The following is a 20,873-nucleotide window of genomic DNA, read 5'->3' on the forward strand; positions in this document are numbered from 1 at the left end:
ATCAGGGTATATATGTAAATGTTGATTGGGGTGGTGTGTTTGAAAAGTGTGAGAACTAGACTTTCCTCCTGGTTTTCAACAAATCTTCAGTTCTTTCATCTGGTACCTATTCTTTCTACTATTTATTAACCTCAGTAAGCCAGTGAAATTGGAATTAAACCCAAGTTGGTACATGTGAATAAATTTCAGTCAAATGCAGTAACATAGCCATCAGAATTTTAAGAGAAAAATAGCTGCAATAATTGAGAAATCAATTAATAATCCCTATCTTTTAGATATGCAGTCCTCTTAAAGTTTGAGAAAGCCTTGTGCTCTCAAGTTAATACTTCAGACCAAAAGGTTGTTTGCTAAGAATAACTCAGGACTTAAATTCCAGTGTGGTTCCCCACCTCCTTGTGCTACAATAAACACAATTGCTATTTTCTTTCCACTACCTCAAAATTTCTAATTCTTTAAATAGTTCTAAAAAGTGAAGGAACTGGAAGAATTTATTGCACTGAACCTATGATATGCTATTGGCATATCAAGTTATAATGGTATATCAATGAAAGATTTCATCTAGGAAAGATTTCATTTACTAGATCAGATACTAAGAAATTTTTTCCTATCATAATATTTATAGTACAATCATCAAGTATTAGTAGGATTCAATAAAACCTTTTGAATCTGCCATAAACTACAACAATAATAGCTCTTAAAAGCATTTTCAGGGGCGCCTGGGTGGCGCAGTCGGTTAAGCGTCCGACTTCAGCCAGGTCACGATCTCGCGGTCCGTGAGTTCGAGCCCCGCGTCAGGCTCTGGGCTGATGGCTCGGAGCCTGGAGCCTGTTTCCGATTCTGTGTCTCCCTCTCTCTCTGCCCCTCTCCCGTTCATGCTCTGTCTCTCTCTGTCCCAAAAATAAATTAAAAAAAAACGTTGAAAAAAAAAAAAATTTAAAAAAAAGCATTTTCATTTTAAAAGTACAACTTCATGTATAAAGTTCCAAATTCAGAAGAATCATTAAGGTTTCAATCTCACCAAAAAATAAATATAAAGGAATGTTTTAGCATTAACCTTTTATCAGTGAACCCTATTCTATATAAAATTTGTAACATGAAATTACCATTTAAATTTGCCAACTGCTATCTAATTTAAAACTATTGTCTTATCAGTTAACATGAATAAAAGTGCCATAACAATGCCAGGAAATCAGCTGCAACATTTATTTCACATGGGTTAAGATACAAAGAGGCTACATTTGAATTTATTTCAACCACAATGAATTCCAGTTTAAAAATTTACTAGATAAATACTACTGGTAGACTTCATAAGAATACTGACTGAAATTATTCTATGATCCATTTTTATGTTTATCCATGGAAAATATTTTATTTTAAAGCATTCTTTAACATTAAGGAAGTAATCATTTTTTAACAATCAGCTTCAGTTTATTTTTAAGATACTGATAAAAACTGGGTGGCAAATGTTATAGTTTCGTAATTCAAATATAGACTCCCCAGTTACTTGAACTACTTACTGTCTTCTTTGGAATAAATAAATAAATAAATAAATAATAAGAAGGCTTAAATGAAATAAATAAAGCACAGTATTTCAACAAAAGTTAGGAAAGAGAAAGGCAGGGAAAAAAAGATTTACTCTTCCAGATGTGAAAAGGTACTGTGCCTATCCTGGTTTCAGAGAGCAAGAGGGCAAAAAGATAAGCCATGGTATTGTTTCATTTTTAGATGGGCACTTTGACTACCCATGCCCCCAAGATAGAACAATACCAACCTCAGATTGATTCTTCTAACCTGGCTCAGATGTCTGGCAAAAAAGTAGGAGGCAGCATGACTGGCAAAGCGAGAGAAGGAGGGAGAGGTAATGGGAAAGCAAATCCTGCAGGCCATTGCATGGAGCTGGGGTTTAGAGTAAGATACAAAGTCTTTGGGTTTGAAAAGAGGGGTAAAACCCGACCTACCTTTAAGAGGATCACTCTGGCTTCTGTATGGATGGTATAACGTTAAGGGGAAGGTGAATATAGGAAGACTAGCTGGGAGGCTATTGCAAAAATCTACATCAAAATGATGTTGGCTTGGTGGCAGTGAGGGTCATGAGAAGTGATCAAATTCTGGATATATTCTGAAGGTAAAGGAAACAGAATTTGCTACGACTGGAATGGCGGGGTGGAAAGAAAAGTAGACTAAGACTCCAAGGATTTTGTTTGATGCACTAGAAGGACAGCGGAGCCACTGACTATGATGGAGAAGACTTTTCTCCCAGACTTTTAGTTTGGGAGAAAAGATCAGGATTTCAGTTTTAGATGAGTTAAATTTAAGCTACCAATTAGACGTCCAAATAGAGATACTGATTAGAGAAAGGATGTATGAGCCTGGAGGTCAGGGTGGAGGTGCTGGCAAAAGACACTTGTATTTCTTTGAGTCTAAGATGACTTAATGCTGGTACTTTCTTGATCTTCATCAGGAACTGTCAAAAGAAAACTTCACACAGAATATATTTGCCACCTCACTGACAGTGAGTGACAAATGCCACCTGTTTCTAAAACATGGTCTCTCAACCTCGGTACAATTTGGGGTTAGATAATTCTTTGCTGTGGTGGCTGTCCTGTGTGTTGTAGGATTTTAGCAATACCCTTGGCTTCTACCCACTACGTGCTAGTAACACTCTTTTATCGGCGACCAAAAATGTCTCCACACACTGCTGAATGTCCCCTGGGGGGGGTGGTGGTGCAAAATAGCTCCCAGTTACCACTGTTTTAGAGGGATTAAAAGGTGGGGAACAGGTGCGTCTTAGATAAATGAAATAGGGTACTAAAATGTGGAAGTTGTCAGTGCTTAAGCTCACAAGACCGGATTTGGATAGAAAAGTAGTCTGAGGACTGCACCTTGGGGTACTCCAATGTCAAGAGACAATATACATGAGAAAGAGATTGTGAAGGAATGGTCAATGAGATGCATCCACTCCTTCCCCAAATCAAACTAAAACAAAGATAAATGTTTTTTTTTTCTGTTGCCTTTTAAAAAAATATTTATTTTGAGAGAGAGAAAGAGAGCAACTGAGCCCATGCATGTGTGCACAGAGTATGAGCGGAACAGGGGCAGAGAGAGAGGGGGAGAGAGAATCCCAAGCAACTCCACGGTCAGCACAGAGCTGGACATGGGGGCTCAAGCTCATGAACTGTGAGATCATGACCTGAGCCAAAATCAAGAGCTGGATGCTTAACTGACTGAGCCACCCAGGTACCCCTTGTGTTGCTTTCTAAAAAAAAATTAATAACAAACTCACAAGACATGACAAAATTTTGGAAGCTAGAAAGCATTTGGCTGAGTGGTAATCAACTCATAGACCCAAGGAAAGCTGAATGTTGAGCCAGCACTGGAGAAAAGCACAGGAACAACCCAATGTACATCATGTAACCTCAAAAGTCTCCAGAAGCAACAGAAATGATCGTGGGAAGAAAAGCAGGAGGATTACTTGAAAGCATACTTAAGAAAGCAGTTAATTCCCAGATTCCTTCCTTTACTCGCCCAACAGCAGTGGTCTCAAGTTCAGACTGACAGTCACTTATAGGACCCAACAGACCATAGCTTGGCACCACGTTTACTTAGTTCTGCAGAAAGACAGAGCATGCTAGCATGAGACATGCTATCTTTAGAAGGGATTATACAGTCCCCCAGAAGCCTTTTGTGGACACACCATTGTAAAGGACAGAGATCATGTAGGTAAGTACAGAAATCACTCTGGCTTAGGGAAACTTCATACTCCACATGAATCAGCAGTACATTTTAACAGCCAATGAGTATAGGTTCTAGGATCCCTCAAGGGATGTATTTATGTTCACTTACAAAACTGACACACTACACACTGGGAAACAAAGGACTGTGTCTTTTCATAGGCTTCTATACTCAGTCTTCCCAGTCCATATGCACTCACTAATCAGGAGTCAGTTTGCAATAAACAATATTACCTGGAAACATTCTATATTTATTAGTCAAGTTTCTAGTTAAAAAAAAATGCCAGGAGAAGGAAAACACCCAAGATTGTTTCCCATGAAAATAAGGGCTCAGACTTGCTATTAACCCTTTTCTACTTAAAGTGATTCTCGGGGCACCTGTGTGGCTCAGTCGGTTAAGCACCTAACTCTTGATTTTGGTTCCAGTCATGATCTCATGGTTCATGGGATCAAGCCCCATGTTAGGCTCCGTGCTGACAGTGTGGAGCCTGCTTGGCATCCTCTCTCTCTCTCTCTCTCTCTCTCTCTCTCTCTCTCTCTCTCTCTCCCTCCCTCCCTCCCTCCCTCCCTCCCTCTCTCTGCCCTGCCCCTGATCATGTGTGCGTGAGCTCTCTCTCTCTCAAAATAAATAAACTTTAAAAAAAAAAAGTGATTCTTGAAGGGGAACTTTTGCCTTACAGGGAACATATAGCAACGTCCAGAGACATTTCTAGTTGTCACAACTGTCACAACTGAACTAGGCGTATGTACTCCTGGCACCTAGTGGATAGATGTCAGTGACGCTGCTGAATGTCCTACAATGCACAAGATAGCTCCCACAACAAAGAATTATCTAGCCCAAAATGTAAGTAGTGAACATTGAGAAATCCTGACCTAAAGGGATTAGACAGAAGTTCACATGCTGAACACTGAGGACCACCTCACATTGCAAGCCTTCTCAAATGGGCTGTTAATGCACTGGCAGCCAAGCATATGCCCTCCATGCAGGAGAATGGAAGAATCTTCTCTGGAGACGCTCACCCACCTGAGAGAAAAGACCTAAGAATGATCCTACAGCAAAGACTGCAAAAGACAACAAAGAATTTTAAGATGATAGTAACAGAACACTAATTTTGTTTGAACCAAGAGACTTAATTAACTGGGGGAAAGTTTGGAGTTGAAATAGTGATAAACATACAAAAAAACTGTATGTTTTTAAACTTAAAGACAAGTTTTAATTCCAGGTAAGCAAAATGTAATGTCCCAGAAAGGAAATGTAATAAAAGCACATAGAGCCTGGGGCGCCTGGGTGGCTCAGTGGGTTAAGCGTCCGTCTCTTGATTTTGGCTCAGGTCATGATCTCATAGTTCCTGAGTTTGAGTCCCGCAATGGGCGGTGCGCTGACACTGCAGAGCCTGCTTGGGATTCTCTGTCTCCCCCTCTCTCTCTACCCCTTTCTCACTTGCTCCCTATCTCTCCCAAAAATTTTAGAAAGAAAGAGAGAGAGAGAGAGAGAGAGAGAGAGAGAGAAAGAAAGAAAAGAAAGAAAGAAAGAAAAGACAAGACAAGACAGGCATATAGAATTTAGCACCAAACTGCATGTATACAGTCATGATAATACAAACACTGAATAGTATCCCAACCAAAATACACTGGGAGGATAGGAAGGGAGAAGGGAGAGGAGCTGTCTAAAAAGGAACTGTCTAAATCCTAATCTTCCAGAGCAAGAAGTCAGAAGATAGCACATATAACTATAATAAATCAAGAAACAGTAATAGAAGTATAGATTTAATGATATAGATGTAAATACCCTGAGAATCAGCTAAAAGAGCAGACAGTTCTAACCTCTGAGAGAATATAGCATGTTTGTACACATGTGTAGCAGTGTTTTCTGTAACAACCCTCACAGAACTATTGGCCTCTTTAAACTCCATGCATGCAAATGTAATTAAAATATGCTTTAAAAATTGTATTTGAGTGTAGGGACAATTTGATACATGGGTTTGGGATTTTAGTAAGCCTCAACTGGTTTTCTTAATTTGAAGAACAGACTAGATCCATAAAAAAGTGCACTAAAACAAGTTCCAGATTTGTTAAACCACTTTTCTACTCATCCAGGCAAGGCAAAAGAACAGGCTGGATAGAGAAGGCTTCAACTCTTTCCCTGCTTTACTCCTGGTTTACTCACCAAACTTTATACTGAAGTCTTACATTAAACATAATACTACTGAACACAGGTATCCTTGCCTATGAATGCCACAAGGTCACATTTGAAGAGTTTGCTGGGAGAGGATTTTTCATTTTTCATTTTATTGTATGAATTTATATAATGAGTATATTTTTACAGATGAAACACAAAGATACTCAATGATTAGTTCATAACCTGACCACATACATCTTGACCCAACTCAAAATAACCTGATTAGAAGGAAGGAATATCAATATATAAAACACAGAATAACCAAGAAAGCAGAGCCCTAATAAAATATTGCTCATATTCCAAAGGGTAAATCTAAAAGACATAAATGATACATACTGTGGAGCTGGTGCTAAATATAATCCCCAAATACCGTAAGACAGAAATCAATTTTTAAGTTCTCTATATAATATACATACCACTTAAATGAGCTTCATTTTAAATAAGTCAAAGTTTATTTTTTAGATTGATATAACGTACGTATTCTTCACAAGCAACAAAACTCGAGTTTATCTCCAAACCACCATGATCCATGCTTCTTTTATGCCGCACTGTGCCCAGAACAAGCTAGGTACATTAATGGGTACAAGGAGCTACTGATAGAAATTAATCTAATGAATTAAATCAATGGGGGGAAAATCAATAATGTTGAGTAATAGGTGTAAATTTTAAATTTCTCTGTGATTCTTTAAATCATGTTTGCCAAGATTTTACCTTAGTATTGACTATTCACAAATAGATTATTTTACTCTGTGGTAGAGAGCATTGTAAACAAAAACCAAATGGAAGGCTGGCTTTATTTTGCCCACACTGATTTTCTTCTTTCTTGCTGTTTACCCTGTAATAATATTGCCTTCTTCTTGACAAAAATATTCAATAAAGAATTTATCTACACTAAACTCAGCTTTTGCTAAACTCATTTTAACATATATCCATTTCTTACTCTTGCCCCAACACATCCAAAAAACTTTGCCTTTTAAAAATCCATTCACATATATTATCCCTTTTGATTCTCTGAACCACCAGATGAGGAGTACACCCTGTGCTATTAGCTCCATTTTACTTATGAGAAATTGATGTCCACAGAGGCTGAATAACTCATTTAAGGTCCTAATGGTAGTGAGTGGCAAAGATAACACTTGGAACCAAGTTTTCTGATTCCAAGTCCAGTGGCTTTTTTCACTACAGTACACTTACTCTTTGATAACAAAATAGAATATTGGAGGACTACAGTGGTGATAGGTATCTTTTTCGTAAGTTGTTTTACAATAAACATACATTAAAAGCAACTATTATCAGCTTAACAACTATAACAGCTTTGCAAAATGTCATCAAATATAAATCACATTTCAAGTTTTTAAATCATGTGAAACAAATGATATTAATTCAAGGGCTTCAAACAGCCTAAGAATAAAATGAAGAAACTCCCTTAATTATTGTGACACTGCTGTATCTGGTAATATATTTCTTCTGTAGTCTGATTTGAAAACTTAGCTTAGAGGGATCCTTGACAAATTTTAAATGTAGAAAAAAAAAGATAGTTAATTAAAACTACGTTTAAAAAAATGTAATTTCCTCCTTTTTTTTAGTACTAAAATACCAGGAAAAAAAGTTCCATCTACTTACCTCAGTAATTGGCTGCCCCTGATGTGTCAAATCCAGTTCTTGAGGGCGTGTTACTTTATCAATATCCAATGAGTCCATGCTGGACGTTGCAGAGGTGATGCTAGAACGAGAGGAGTTACTAATAGAGCGCACTTCAGCATCGCTCACTGTGCCGGCTGATGCTGTTCTTCTGTGCTGATTAGTTACTGAGGGCTTAGTGTCTTCTAGTACAGATTGCTGAGCAGCCTCATCCATGCTCAAGGAAGCCTGCTCTAATTGTGCAGTGATGTCATCCAGGGAGTAGTTGGCATGTGACACTTTAGTTACTCTGTTAGACGAGGACGACAATCCTTTCAAAGTGCCATGTTTTGATGCATGTCGGCTAGCAGGTAATTTCTGAGTAGCTTTTGTTTCTGTGATTTGACGCTTACTATTTCCTGCACCAATACTGCTTAGCTCCTGCTCTATTGAGCAAAGATCGGCCATCAGGGCATCCAGATCCACAGTTTCTCCCTGATTCAGAGCTTCTGCAATAAACAATATACATGATGTGTCCAGATCACACTGAATGAGAATTTATACATTCTATTATAAATCTGCTAATGAATGCAGGGGAAGAAGCAAAGAAATGTATCCTATTGGGCCTAAAGCCTACCAAATATATATTTCTAAGAGTTTTTTGTTTTAAATTCACAGAGAAATTTTTAGAAGCAAATAGTCCATCTTTTAAGATTTATAGTAATCAGCAGAGAATAAAATTATGAGTTGAAAGATAAAAATAATGCAAAAATCATATACTGTCCCATGGTTTTAACCACATCCCCCATCCAACTTTTTACCGTAGGCTATATGCTATTAATATGATCAGTGCCTTGGTAGAGCTGTTAATACCTAAAGAGTTGAGAGCATAGAAGGAAAAATCCAAGGCCTAAAAAAATTGCAGATTACGATGTCAATTCCAAATACTATAAAGTTGATTAGGCAAGATACATTAAATAAAGGCCAGAGGAGCTGATTTAAAAATTAACAGGTAATTTCACTGGACTTTATTTCAATGAAAATACAACAATGCAATTAAGTTTGTCATAGGGTTCCAACTTGAGTATGTACCTGGTCAAATTATTAATCACTAGAAAACTATTTTAGTTATGTTCCAGTTCAGTTTGTTCTGTGATCATTTCAATTAGTAATAAAATGCACAAACCAAGAAATATACGAACTTACTGAAGTTATGCATGTAGTTTTTACATTGAGCTATTCAGAACTGTAACTGCATTGCTTCCACATTATATAATTTAGTATGCTATTTTACATTTTATTTCCAATTACATCTTACCATTCAAGTTGTATATGGAGAAGCGATAAGAAAAATTGGCCATATTTGTTTCCTGACGAAGAGGAGATCTTTTTACTGGTTCCATGGGCTTGTCAGAATCTAAGCTCTTTAAAAAAGAAAGTTTAATAAGTTGTATTATTTTCAGGCTTCAATTATAAAAAAGATAAGTAAAGTTTGATTAGGTGAACTTTCATAGAATAGTTAATAAAACCAAAATCCTTCTAGTCCTAAGGAAAAGTATAATTGTTTTTCATATTATTTTGGCTATAATTTTTTTTTCAATTGTTAGATACATGCTTACTTTAAGGCATTTAAGACCATCCTAGTTCAGAGTGAGTATCATTCCGAATACCTCAAGTGATGAACTCATTTTATATAAATTCATTATAATCTGAGTGTATGAATATGGACATGGAAAGATAAGAAATAGAAAGGAACAATGCAGGGAATTCTGTTATCTCTTTCCTCAAAGGGATTTGTTTTTGGTCCAGCATAGTCTCATTCTTGGCATGAAGTACCCTGAAGATAAGGCAAAATTCTGGACTCAAAATGAGCGAAATCCAAGATCATTTTTTTTTCTTTGTATTTATTTTTATTAAAAACTTGTTTTTTTTAGGTTTAATTCTAGTTAATATACACTGTTATATTAGTTTCAGGTGTACAATATAGTGATTCCACAATTCTATACATTACTCAGTGCTCATTATACCAATCCCCTCCCCTTTGGTAACCATCAATTTGTTCTCTATAGTTTAGAATCTATACTTTGGTTTGTCTCTTTTTTTCTTTGGCCTTCTTTAGTGATATACTTGGATTCCTTTTTCTTTATTGTTTGCATATGTATTACTGGTTTTTTATTTATGGTTACCATTAGGTTTGTATATAACATTTTCTGTATATAGCAGTCTACATGAAGTTGATGGTCACCTAAGTTTGAACCCATTCTTTTTTTTTTTTTAATTTTTAAATTTTTTTTTAATGTTTATTTATTTTTGACAGAGAGAGCGAGCATGAGGGGGGAGGGGCAGAGAGAGAGGGAGACACAAAATCTGAAGCAAGCTCCAGGCTCTGAGCTGTCAGCACAGAGCCCGATGCGGGGCTTGAACTCACAGACTGCGAGATCATGACCTGAGCCGAAGTCGGACGCTCAACTGACTGAGCCACCCAGGCGCCCCTGAACCTATTCTTTACTCCTCTCCCCCTCATGTTTTAGGTATATGGTATCATACTTTACATCCTTTTATTTTGTGAATCTCTTGACTTATTTTTATAAAAATACTTATTTTACTGCTTTTGTGCTTCCTACTTTTCTCACTCCTAACTTTTGGTCTTTCCACTCAGAGTCCCCTTTAACATTTCTTGTAGAGCTGGATTAATGGTCATGAATTCCTTTAATTTTTGCTTGTCTGGGGAACTCCATATCTCTCTAATCTGGATGATAGCCTTGCTGGATAGAGTATTCTTGGTTGCAGGTCTTTTCCTTTCAGAACTTTGAATATATCATTCCATTCCCTTCTCGCCTGCAAAGTTTCTGCTAAAAAGTCAGCTGATAGCTTTATGGGATTTCCCTCATACATAACTGTTTTTTCTTGCTGCTTTTAAAATTCTCTTTATCACTACTTTTTGCTGTTTTAATTACTATGTGTCTTGGTGTGGACCTCCTTGGGTTGGTTTTGTTGGGGGTCCTCTGTACCTCCTAGATTTGGATTTGTTTCCTACCCTAGATCTGGGAAGTTTTCAGCTATTATTTCTCCAAATAAGTTTTCTGCCCCCTATTCTCTCTCTTTTTCTGGGATCCCTATAATGCAAATGTTGTTATGACTTCTTAGTGTCACTGAGTTCCCTAAGTCTATTTTCAATCTGTATTATTATTTTTTTCTCTCTCCTGTTCTGCATGACTGCTTTCCATTATCTTGTCCTCCAGACTGCTAATCTGTTCTTCTGCTTCCAGTCTATTATTAATTCCATCTAGTGTATTTTTTTTTAATTTGAGAGTGTGTGTGTGCGCGCGCGCGCGCATATGAGTGGGGGAGGGACAGAGGGAGAAAGAATCTTAAGCAGGTTCCACACTCAGCCTGACGTGGGGCTTGATCTCATGACCATGAGATCGAGCTGAATTGAAATTAAGAGTAGGACACTTAACTGACTGAGCCACTCAGGTGCACCATCTACTGTATTTTTAATTTTTCTATCTTGCTGAAGATCTCATTGAGGTCCTCCATTGTTTTCTCAAGTCTAGTGAGCTGTCTCTATAACCATTACTTTAAATTCTCTATCAGACATATTATTTATCTCCATTTTGTTTAGCTCTCTGGCTGTGATTCTGTCCTGTTCTTTCATTTGAGACATATTCCTGTTTCCTCATTTTGTCTAACTCTCTGTGTCTGTTTCTACGTGTTAGGAAATTCAGCTATGTCTCCTGCTCTTGAAAGTATTGGTCTTACAGAGAAGAGGTTTTGTAGTGCTATCGTGGCTCACCTGCTTTTGCCTTCAGCCTAGTCATCTGCAATGGTTCTCTTTGCCTATTGTGGGTAGGGTTTGGTCCCTGGGTCATTAGTGGGCCATTATGGGGTCACCTTGGGCTTGACTTGAGTGAGACCAGGTGTTTGCTAGAGCTGTAATCACACCAAACTGCAGGGTTCTCTCCCTGTTATCCCCTGAAAAATTTTCACTGCTGGGCGGGACCTGCAGTCAGACTAGGCATCTGCCCCCAGTCCACTGCTGGGCCACTGCTGGGCCAAGTCCCAGGGCAGGAGTCACTTTGGAGTGGCACCAATCCCTGTTGGAGTTGCTTTCACCCTGCTAGGCTTGTGGTACCACTTTGGATGGGCTCTAGCCAAAAGCATTATTAGAGAGGGCAGGACCACAGGAGAACACAGGGCAGGGTGGTCAGTATTAGCAAGATTTGGGCTTGTCTGCTCTGGCAGGGGACCTAACGCCACTGGAACAGACAGACCAGGTTGGAGGGAAGCAGGTCCACAGAAGTGTGGGGTGGAATGTGTGGTGTTAACAAGGTTTGCATAGGTCTGCTATGGGAAGAGACCCGGAGCTGAGGCATGGATAGAGGGTGCATGTCTGCAGAATGCTGGAGCAGGGCACACTGTTAGCAAGTTAGGTAATGAGGGTTGGCTCTGATCTGGTTCCTACAGGTGTCTGTGGGCTTATGCTAGGAGGGTGGTTTGGGAAATGGTGCCAGCTGGCTCCTTTACTCCTGGAGAAGTCCCCAATGATCCTTGCCCCTCCAGCACACACTCTGAGATTAATAAACAAATCCTCCTCTCCTTTACCCCAAGTGTTTTTCAAACTGTTGCTTCTATGCTCTATCTCAGTGGGGCTGTTTGTTGTGCTGCCTCTTCATGGGCAATTTCCTCTAGCCCTTCTGGGTCTCCCAGAGCCAAGCCCCCTGATTTTAAAGTTCTAAGTGTTAAGCTCCACTGATTATAAGAAGGGACATTCAGCCCCTCTGGTTTTCGAAGCCAAATGTATGAGGATATGTCTTCCTCATGCAGGGTCCCTCATGTGAGCATCTGCTTCTCTCCCCTCTCCACACCCAGGATGCCCCTCCCTCATGTCTCTGCCCTTCCTTCTCTCTTGGATGTGGCTTCTTCACTACATTTAGCTACGGAGAGTTTGTTCTGCCAGTCTTTAGGTCATTTTCTGGGTCATTTACACTGATGTGGGTGTCACCTAGTTGTATCTATCAGACCAAGTGAGCTTAGGATCTTCCTACTCCACCATCTTCCCCAGAAGTTCTAAGACCTAAGATCTCAACAGAGAGTGGCTACAACTTCAAACAACGACGGAATATCCTTTTTCTTCTCAAACTCTATTAAGAGGAGGACAAAATGTAATCCAGCTGTGATACTGCCTATAAGTCTAGAATTACACTGTACTTAAGGACAGTGTCTTGTAAGTTATCTTGCTAACTCTTTAAATGAGACTTTTCCTCTCTAACCTTTCTACAATAAAGAATATAAGATGTTTACAACAGAGAAATTCAGGGGAAAGGTCAGTAGTTGGTGTCTATTTAAATAAATTTGCAAATATTAGGAATAGTCTTTTAAAACTTTAATTTCTATTTAAAATCAAATAGATTTCAAATACAAAAAGAATGCTGGATAGTCTTTTTGTAGAATCATGGAATTAGATTAGAATGGCGCCTTCTTTATTCACTTGTCTCAAGATAAAAGGAATCCATTCAGATAGTGTCCAACCAGTTTTTAAAGCTATCATATGAAGGATTTCTATAACCATTCACTGCCTTATTTCAAAGTTTCACAAAACTGTCAGGAAATTCTTTCAACCTCAAACCCAGTTCTTCTGCAATTTAAGTCCTAATGCTTCTCTCAGTGGAAATGAAAAGTAATAGGTAGGTAATATTTTCTGTAAAAGAATTTGAATATAATTGAGGACATATTAAGAGTCCATCTATTTACCAGTTCAAATAAACAGATACTTGTTATAATTATCTGCTGTGCCCACAGTGCTGGGGGAACAAGGGAAATACTAAGAAATACTCCTTGACACCAAGAAATTGGTAGCCAAGTAGTATGGTTTTTAACTCTTTTGGGTGTTTGGGCAGGGTGGGGGGAAGTATCATGAGAATTTTGTAAAAGCTATGTATGACCCTTCTTCCAAGAAAAGGCAAATACACAAAAATTTTTACAAATGATTTTAGAGGATTCACCAACCACTTAGAAGTTAAACTCAATTTAATATAAAGTTGAAAATCCCATTAACATAGTATGTATGATACAGGTGCACAGATGACACTTTGTAGTAAATTAAAATAATGAAACAAAAACTTGAGGTTTAAGCCGCTAATAAAGTACATAAACCATTTTTTGAAAATTTCTAAAGGTTGAAAAGCAACTTGTTAGCAGTAAGCCACAGCATGCAATGGTTTTAATTTTGTCTCTAAAGACACATTTATACAATAAAAAACCAAAAACAACAAGAACAAAAAACAAAAAAAAAAACAACGGGGTGCCCAGTAGCTCAGTCAGTTAAGCATTTGACTTCCACTCAGGTCATGATCTCATGGTCCATGAGTTCACGCCCTGCGTCAGGCTCTGTGCTGACAACTCAGAGCCTGGAGCCTGCTTCGAATTCTGTGTCCCTCTCTCGCTGCCCCTCCCTCGTTCACACTCTGTTTCTCTCAAAAATAAATAAACATTAAAAAAAAATTTATAAAACAAAACAGTCACAGCATTGGGTTAGGAGCCAACTTTTTTGGTGAGTGGCTCTTTACATTATATGGCAAGAAATTTAAAACACTGGGAAGAATACAAGTACCAAACCAGTAGAAATGCCATTTGCAGTGAAATAGCATGGAGTTACTATTCCACCTTTAAAAAAAAATGTTTTATTACCTATTTTTGAGAGAGAACGGGGTGAGGGGCAGAGAGAGAGGAGGAAAGGATCCCAAGCAGGCTTCGTGCTGTCAGCACAGAGCCCAATGTGGGTCTTAAACTTACCAACTGTGAGATCATGACCTGAGCTGAAACCAAGAGTTGGATGCTTAACCAAATGAGCTACCCAGGCACCCCACTATTCCACCTTTTTTAAACCCAAAATCCAATAAAACAAGATGAAAAAGCTTTGCCACTATTTTAAAATGCAGCCAGGAATGAAGTTTTGTCAGTATTCTAGAATTATGTAATAGAAAATACTTGCATATGAAGACATTACTTATGTTGTAAAATATATTCATATTTACTAAGTTATGTAATAAGATTTGCTAAAATTTAGACTTTTAGATTTTAGGTTTTAAAACTTTTTTAGCTAGCAATCTCAATTTACAAAAGAGATTTTAAGTAATCCCTCTAGATGAACAGAACTTCTGCAACAAGTATTTTTTTGTTTTTAGACTTCTTAAAATAACCACAGAAGATAACACTGTGTTCTAGAGTTAACATTCATTGACTTTTGAATGTTTTGTACATTTTCCCTTTGTACCAGTATTTAAAAATGAAACCTATATCCATATCCTTATGTCCACACAGTAAACTTTTAGCACACAGTGATGACTAAAATCATCGAATAATTTTTCAAGTATTATTTCTAACCTGAGTGAGTTTGTCTAGCTCCCCTAGCCAGGCTCCAAACATTTTGTCCAGGTCCTGATCTTCCTTATCACTGTCTTCTTCAGCACCATGGTCAATTTCTTCATCTGATAGCTGCTCCATCTGAAATACAGATATTTGGGTAGAAAGAAGAGTAACAGGCTGAACTTGAAAAATTATGCAGTATCTCTTGTGATATATATTGCAACTTTCTGGAGTTAAATCTTCAAAACTAGAGATCACATTACACAAAGGAACTAGAAATCATTAATGGAGACAGGACTGACAAGTGAATAGGAATGAGCACTTAAGTCTCAAATTTTTAGGAAATTGTGAAAAAGCAAAATGTATCAGATTATGACCAGAATCACAAGTTAACAGTAATTCTAAAATTGCAGAGCCCTCCCATTAATCAGAGGATTTTATGGTAGTACAGTTTTCTCCACTAACTGATCCTATAACACTCCAAACACCACAGAGAAACAATTTCAGAAGACTTCAATCCAGCAAGTTATTATCTCACTTATTCTGTAAAAATCTGTTTAGATGCAAATAAGTATGTATCCTGCAAAACTTCAGTCCAAAAATCACTTCAGAGAAAAGACAAAACAAAATATTTTATCTAGGTTAGTTTGTTGAATTAGTTCCTCCTCCTATATTCTTTCTATCTTATTTTCTCATTAGTTACTACAAGATTGAAGGAACCAGATTGAAATTTAAAAAACTTTAGAAAACTGGAATTGAAAACTTTAAATTCTTATACAAAGTTTCCTATATGTATGATTTTTCAAGTGTACTTTCATGAAAGAAGAGATATTTTCCTTCTCATTAATCATAGGATATCTGACATGGAACCTACACATTGTTTTGAGGAGGCAAAAAAGATTACACAAAACAAAGATCAATTACTGACCAGATACTTAAAGTTCTTAAAGTAATATTAATCTGATTATTATATTTCAATATAAAGGCTCTGAAAAATCTTTTAAACTTTCAGTACAGTTAACATACAGTGTTATATTTGTTTCAGGTGTACAACAGAGTGATTCAACAATTCCATATATTACCCAGTGCTCATCACAAGTACACTCCTTAATCCCCATTACCCATTTCACCCATCTCCCCACCTACCTCCCCATTCTGGTAACTTTCATTTTGTTCTCTACAGTTAACAGTCTGTTTCTTGGCTTGGCTCTCTCTCAGACATCTTTAGTAAAGATTACCTTTGCTTAAACCAACATATTCCAAATTAATTTGACCCCAAGTCCTTCACCTTCAACTTGGAGTAATACCTACTAACTTTCCCAGGGACACAATGAATATCATCATTTTATATTCCATACTCTTGACTCACATTTCTGAAACACTAAATTTGTCCCACTAATTATTAATTATTAATTAATTAATAATTATATATTATATTAATAATATATTAATAATATATATTAATATCATTATTAATATTAATTAAATTAATTTATATTAATTAATTAAAGTTAATATTAATATTAACTTGTGATATATAATATATTAATATGATATATAATATATTAATAATTATTAATAATTATTGTTCCACTAATAATTGCCAGTGGATCTAGGCAATATTTGGAATACTGCCTGTCAATTGGTTTAAACAATTCCTCAGAGATTAAAGATATCCTAATCTCAAATAAGAATTTGTACACATATTATACTTCCAAAGCAACAATCAACAAAATTGTGATCCTTAAAATGTGGTTGTATGCTATGTGAGGAATTTCATTGTCTAATGAAGTATCATGAAACTAAATTTTAAACCTTATTTTACTAGATAAAATTTTGCAGAGTCAAATAATGCTGCAAAATCAAATTGAACTTAGTTCTAAGGATGTGGAAAATCAGATCATATCCCATTTAATCACTTAAGGAAAATAATTTTCTTAAGCTTAATACTACAAAGGATCATAGCTTAGCAATATCTCTAATGTAAACTGATTAACTCTCATTTCTTAATTTCACTACCTTAAACATGTATAAATCAGGACATTCTTTTTTTCTTAAGTTTATTTATTTTGAAAGAGAGAGAGAGAGAGAGAGAGAGAGAGCAAGAGCGAGAGAGAATTCCAAGTAGGCTCTGCGTTGTCAGCACAGAGACCGAGGTGGGGCTTGAACTCATGATCCATGAGATCAAGACCTGAGCAGAGATCAAGAGTCAGATGCTTAAAGGACTGAGCCACCCTGGCGCCCTGCACCCCCCCCCCCCCCACCAGGGCTTTCTGTCTTGACAAATGGAAAATACATCCACTAATTCCCCAATTCATACATTTGAGTCTTAAAGAAATTTGGTTTTTATAATTCACTTGTGTTAATAGTTCAAGGATTTTTATTCATTAATGAATTACAGATCTATCTCAACAGAAACCTGATATCATACTTAATCACTAAATATACCCAGAAAGACATAAAATGTTTGTACAAAGAAAAACCTGACGGGGTAATTTAATTACTCAAATAACAGTTGCTAGCTTGAGAACATCTAGGGGTAGTAATATCCAGTCTTCATAATGAAGATCAAAAAGCAACAAAACTGGAATTTAAAAGTCAACTTCCTCTTCCTTCCTAATCTTAAAATTAAATACACTGGAATAACCCAGAAGCTAAAATATTCTAGCAGGAATTCTGCTTTGAGATAATGATTATGCCTGCACTTCCCTTCTGAGCACACACTGTAATTGCCCATAAGGAAAATGCTATACTGGAAAAAAATAGGAATATAATTTTGCATATAATTTTGTAGAGCATATGTGAAATAGTTCAAAATGAATATAAGTATTTTAAATTATCACAGAACTAAACAGAACTATAGCCTCCACATCAAAGACTAGTGTGTTAATTTTGAGTTTTTTCCTATTAGTCAAACTCAATAATTATTCAGATTAAATCTCTTTAAATATTTTCATTAATAGTTTTATCTGGATTACTACAGATTAAAGTAGAGGAAAATATGGCTAGGGAGCAATATGGAAATTATGAAGCAACTATTTGACTTTTACTATTTATGTAACTTTTGCCAATTTTTTCCATTCTTGAATTTCTGTCACTACATGGGTTATTCTATAAAAATTAACTTAAGACACTTATCCAGAGACTTTTCCAAAAAAAATTTAGGTCCTAAAATATTTCTTAACATATCTACACCCTAAAATACCATTCTCCATTCTCTAGAAGCTGAAGTTGATCTTTATTCTCCTACACCCAGAAATGGCATCATTTCTAATTATTACACACACCAAATAGCACCCCCCCCCCCCCCAAAGTTCTCTTGGCTGTACTGTTAAAGTCAGCAAATCTGGTACAGAAATTCATTCCTTATTACATATTGATACCTGTCTCCAATTAGATCACAATTCTAAATCTGAATTTTCCCAACATAATGCCCCTACTGGAAATAACATCAGAAAATGCAAATAAAATAATACAACAGTCAACTGTCCCTCCAAAGACGAAAAAATTAAGGAAAAGAAAAGAGAACTTATGACTCTTGTTTTTAAATTATAATGCATACTAGAACAAATACTATTAAGTTATCTTATGACTATTAGATTAGGTACTTTGGGGGTGAGGGGAATATTCACTTTAATTCCCTGCTCCATTACATCTGAGGGAAATTATGTTCTGAAAAAATAAATGTACCCTAACACAAACGAAAAGGTTTATTCCCCAAAGGGCAGACTTGCTGAATATAAAATAAAATCCATAGTCACTGGCAGATCAAGAAAACCCTGAGTAATCCTGGACTTCAGGGACCTCTGTGACCTCTCTTCCCACTCTACCCTCCAACCACACAGTCCTGCCTGCTATTCCTTGGAGCAGGAAGTGGGGGGAGGGTGTAGATTCTGTTTTGAAGATAGATTGAGAGATGTCTAGTAAATACCGAACTGGAAAAAGTGAGGAAGGGTTAGGAGTCAGGTAATGAGAAGGTTTAGTTGCCTGATTATTTCAAGATCATACGTTTATTAGAGAATAATCACAGATTGCAGGTAATAATGATTGAACTAATATTTTAAGCTAACTTACATTTATTTTTTTCATGTAGTAAAAACAAAAATAATGGGGGAATGATCCACTGTTGCTTATATGCAGGTTGGGTTTCATTTTACAGATAACAGTCAATAATTGTGCTTCAATTATTACAGGTTAAAACTTACATATAGCAAGCTCTACTACACACAACAAAACAATTCATTTAGTATTCCTTAGTAAGAAACAATATTATTTCCACTAAATTTTCTATGAAGTTAATTATTTAAACATATTTTCCCTGTTAGATTTCCTCTTGGGAGATATTTTGGTTTACTATTCAATTTTCTCACTGTGAGATAGAATGGTGATCTTTATCAAGAAGGCTGGGCTTAGAGTAGGATTTAAGAATTTGAATAAATATATTCCAGGTAGGACAAATTATAAAGAGCAAAGGAGAAAGCCTGTGTTTATAAAACTGTCATGACAATGACTCAAATAAAACAAGAGTTTGAAAAAGTGAGTTTTAAGAGGACTAAGGTCATATATATGACTTTGAAAGCCAAGTCTATTTTTCCCCCAGAAGGCAACCGTATTTTCAAACACAGAAGCAAAGGGGTAGGGGGAGAAATGGTATTTTACTCAGAAATGGTATTTTAACTGTGTAAAAGTTATTAGGAAGGGGCTAATATTTAGAGGACTACTGTGAATATTATGTAGAGATAATTACACAAATGGAAATTGAAGTCCAAGTCATATGTTTAGAGAGTGGCAAGAAAAATACATGGTATTAAACAAAGGTGCCTTATTTATTACTGAAACTTTTGTCCCTTTAACAATTCAAAAATAATTGTTTTTTTGTTAAAAAAAAAATATATATATATACATACGTACGTATGTATATATGTACTTAAAACCACATGAAAACTCCCAGAATGCAGCAGTACAAAGCTGCCACTACAGCATTTCTCCAGGTCTAACATGCTCAATGTTCCAAAGAGGCAAGAGAAGCTTTGATTTAATTTAATATTTGCTGTACACCTGCTGTGTGCTAGACACTGGGGGAAGAGAGATGGACATGATAGTCTCTGTCTTTAAGGAATGTATAATCTAGTAGGGGGCAGACAAGGAAACCAACAATGATAAAACACTGTGTTAAGTACTACAACAGGGGTATGTTATGTGACTATAGTTTAATTTAGTTTGAGGAGACTGGAAAGGGATGACGCTTCAGTCCAGACCTGAAGAATGAATGTGCAAGGCAGAGAAGGGGAAGAGTGTTTTAGACAGAGGGACCACGATGTGCAAGGGCATAAAGTTGTGACAAAGTAAGACATGTTGAGAATTCTAAGTGACTTAACATTTTTGGAGCATAAGATATGTGGTGCAGACCCACGGAAAATGGGGCTGGAAAGGAATTATCGGCAAAATTATAAGCCATACCAGAGTTTGGACTTGATGCTGATTGGCAATCTATTTCCAGTTGTCTCCTGATGACCTACATTAAAATTATCTGGGGTGCTTCTTGTAAAGTCCGTTTTAAGATGGTCTGTCTAATGTCTACTGAATACTAATTTCCAGGGTCCTAAGACATTTTGAACAAGTCATCCCACATATTCTTTATGCCTACTAAAGTCTGACAACTGCACAGTGTGTTGTGTTATAATTATAACTGGGTGGATTTGCAAGACAAAAGTGATGCAGTTTCACACAATCACAATTTGGTTATAGGCAGAGCAACCTGGAATGAGTATTCTCAAAGCCCATAAATAATTTAGGCAATGAGAAGATCCCTTAATTAACATATCTCAATTACTCCTCCATTATACCACAGTTCCAAGCTTCTTCTGAGTTATTCATTGAGATAAAATTTTCATTTTTTATGACCAGTTATATTTCAGTAGCTCTATCACAAAAACAGTTTTTGAAAAACCTCCTATGCTGCTCTAATCTGATAA

General features: G+C 36.6%; 1 protein-coding gene across 1 annotated transcript in view; it reads right to left on the bottom strand.

Annotated features, from left to right (window-relative positions):
- The window catches only part of RAPH1 (Ras association (RalGDS/AF-6) and pleckstrin homology domains 1), a 99,383-nt gene that overhangs the window by 47,643 nt on the left and 30,867 nt on the right, over positions 1-20,873 (bottom strand). The window contains 3 exon segments of the mRNA XM_042949809.1: positions 7,534-8,039; positions 8,849-8,954; positions 14,917-15,036. Of these exon segments, the coding sequence (XP_042805743.1) occupies positions 7,534-8,039; positions 8,849-8,954; positions 14,917-15,036 (732 nt within the window).

This window comes from Panthera leo, chromosome C1 (genome assembly GCF_018350215.1).
Source record: "Panthera leo isolate Ple1 chromosome C1, P.leo_Ple1_pat1.1, whole genome shotgun sequence".
NCBI classification, from domain to species: Eukaryota; Metazoa; Chordata; class Mammalia; order Carnivora; family Felidae; genus Panthera; species Panthera leo.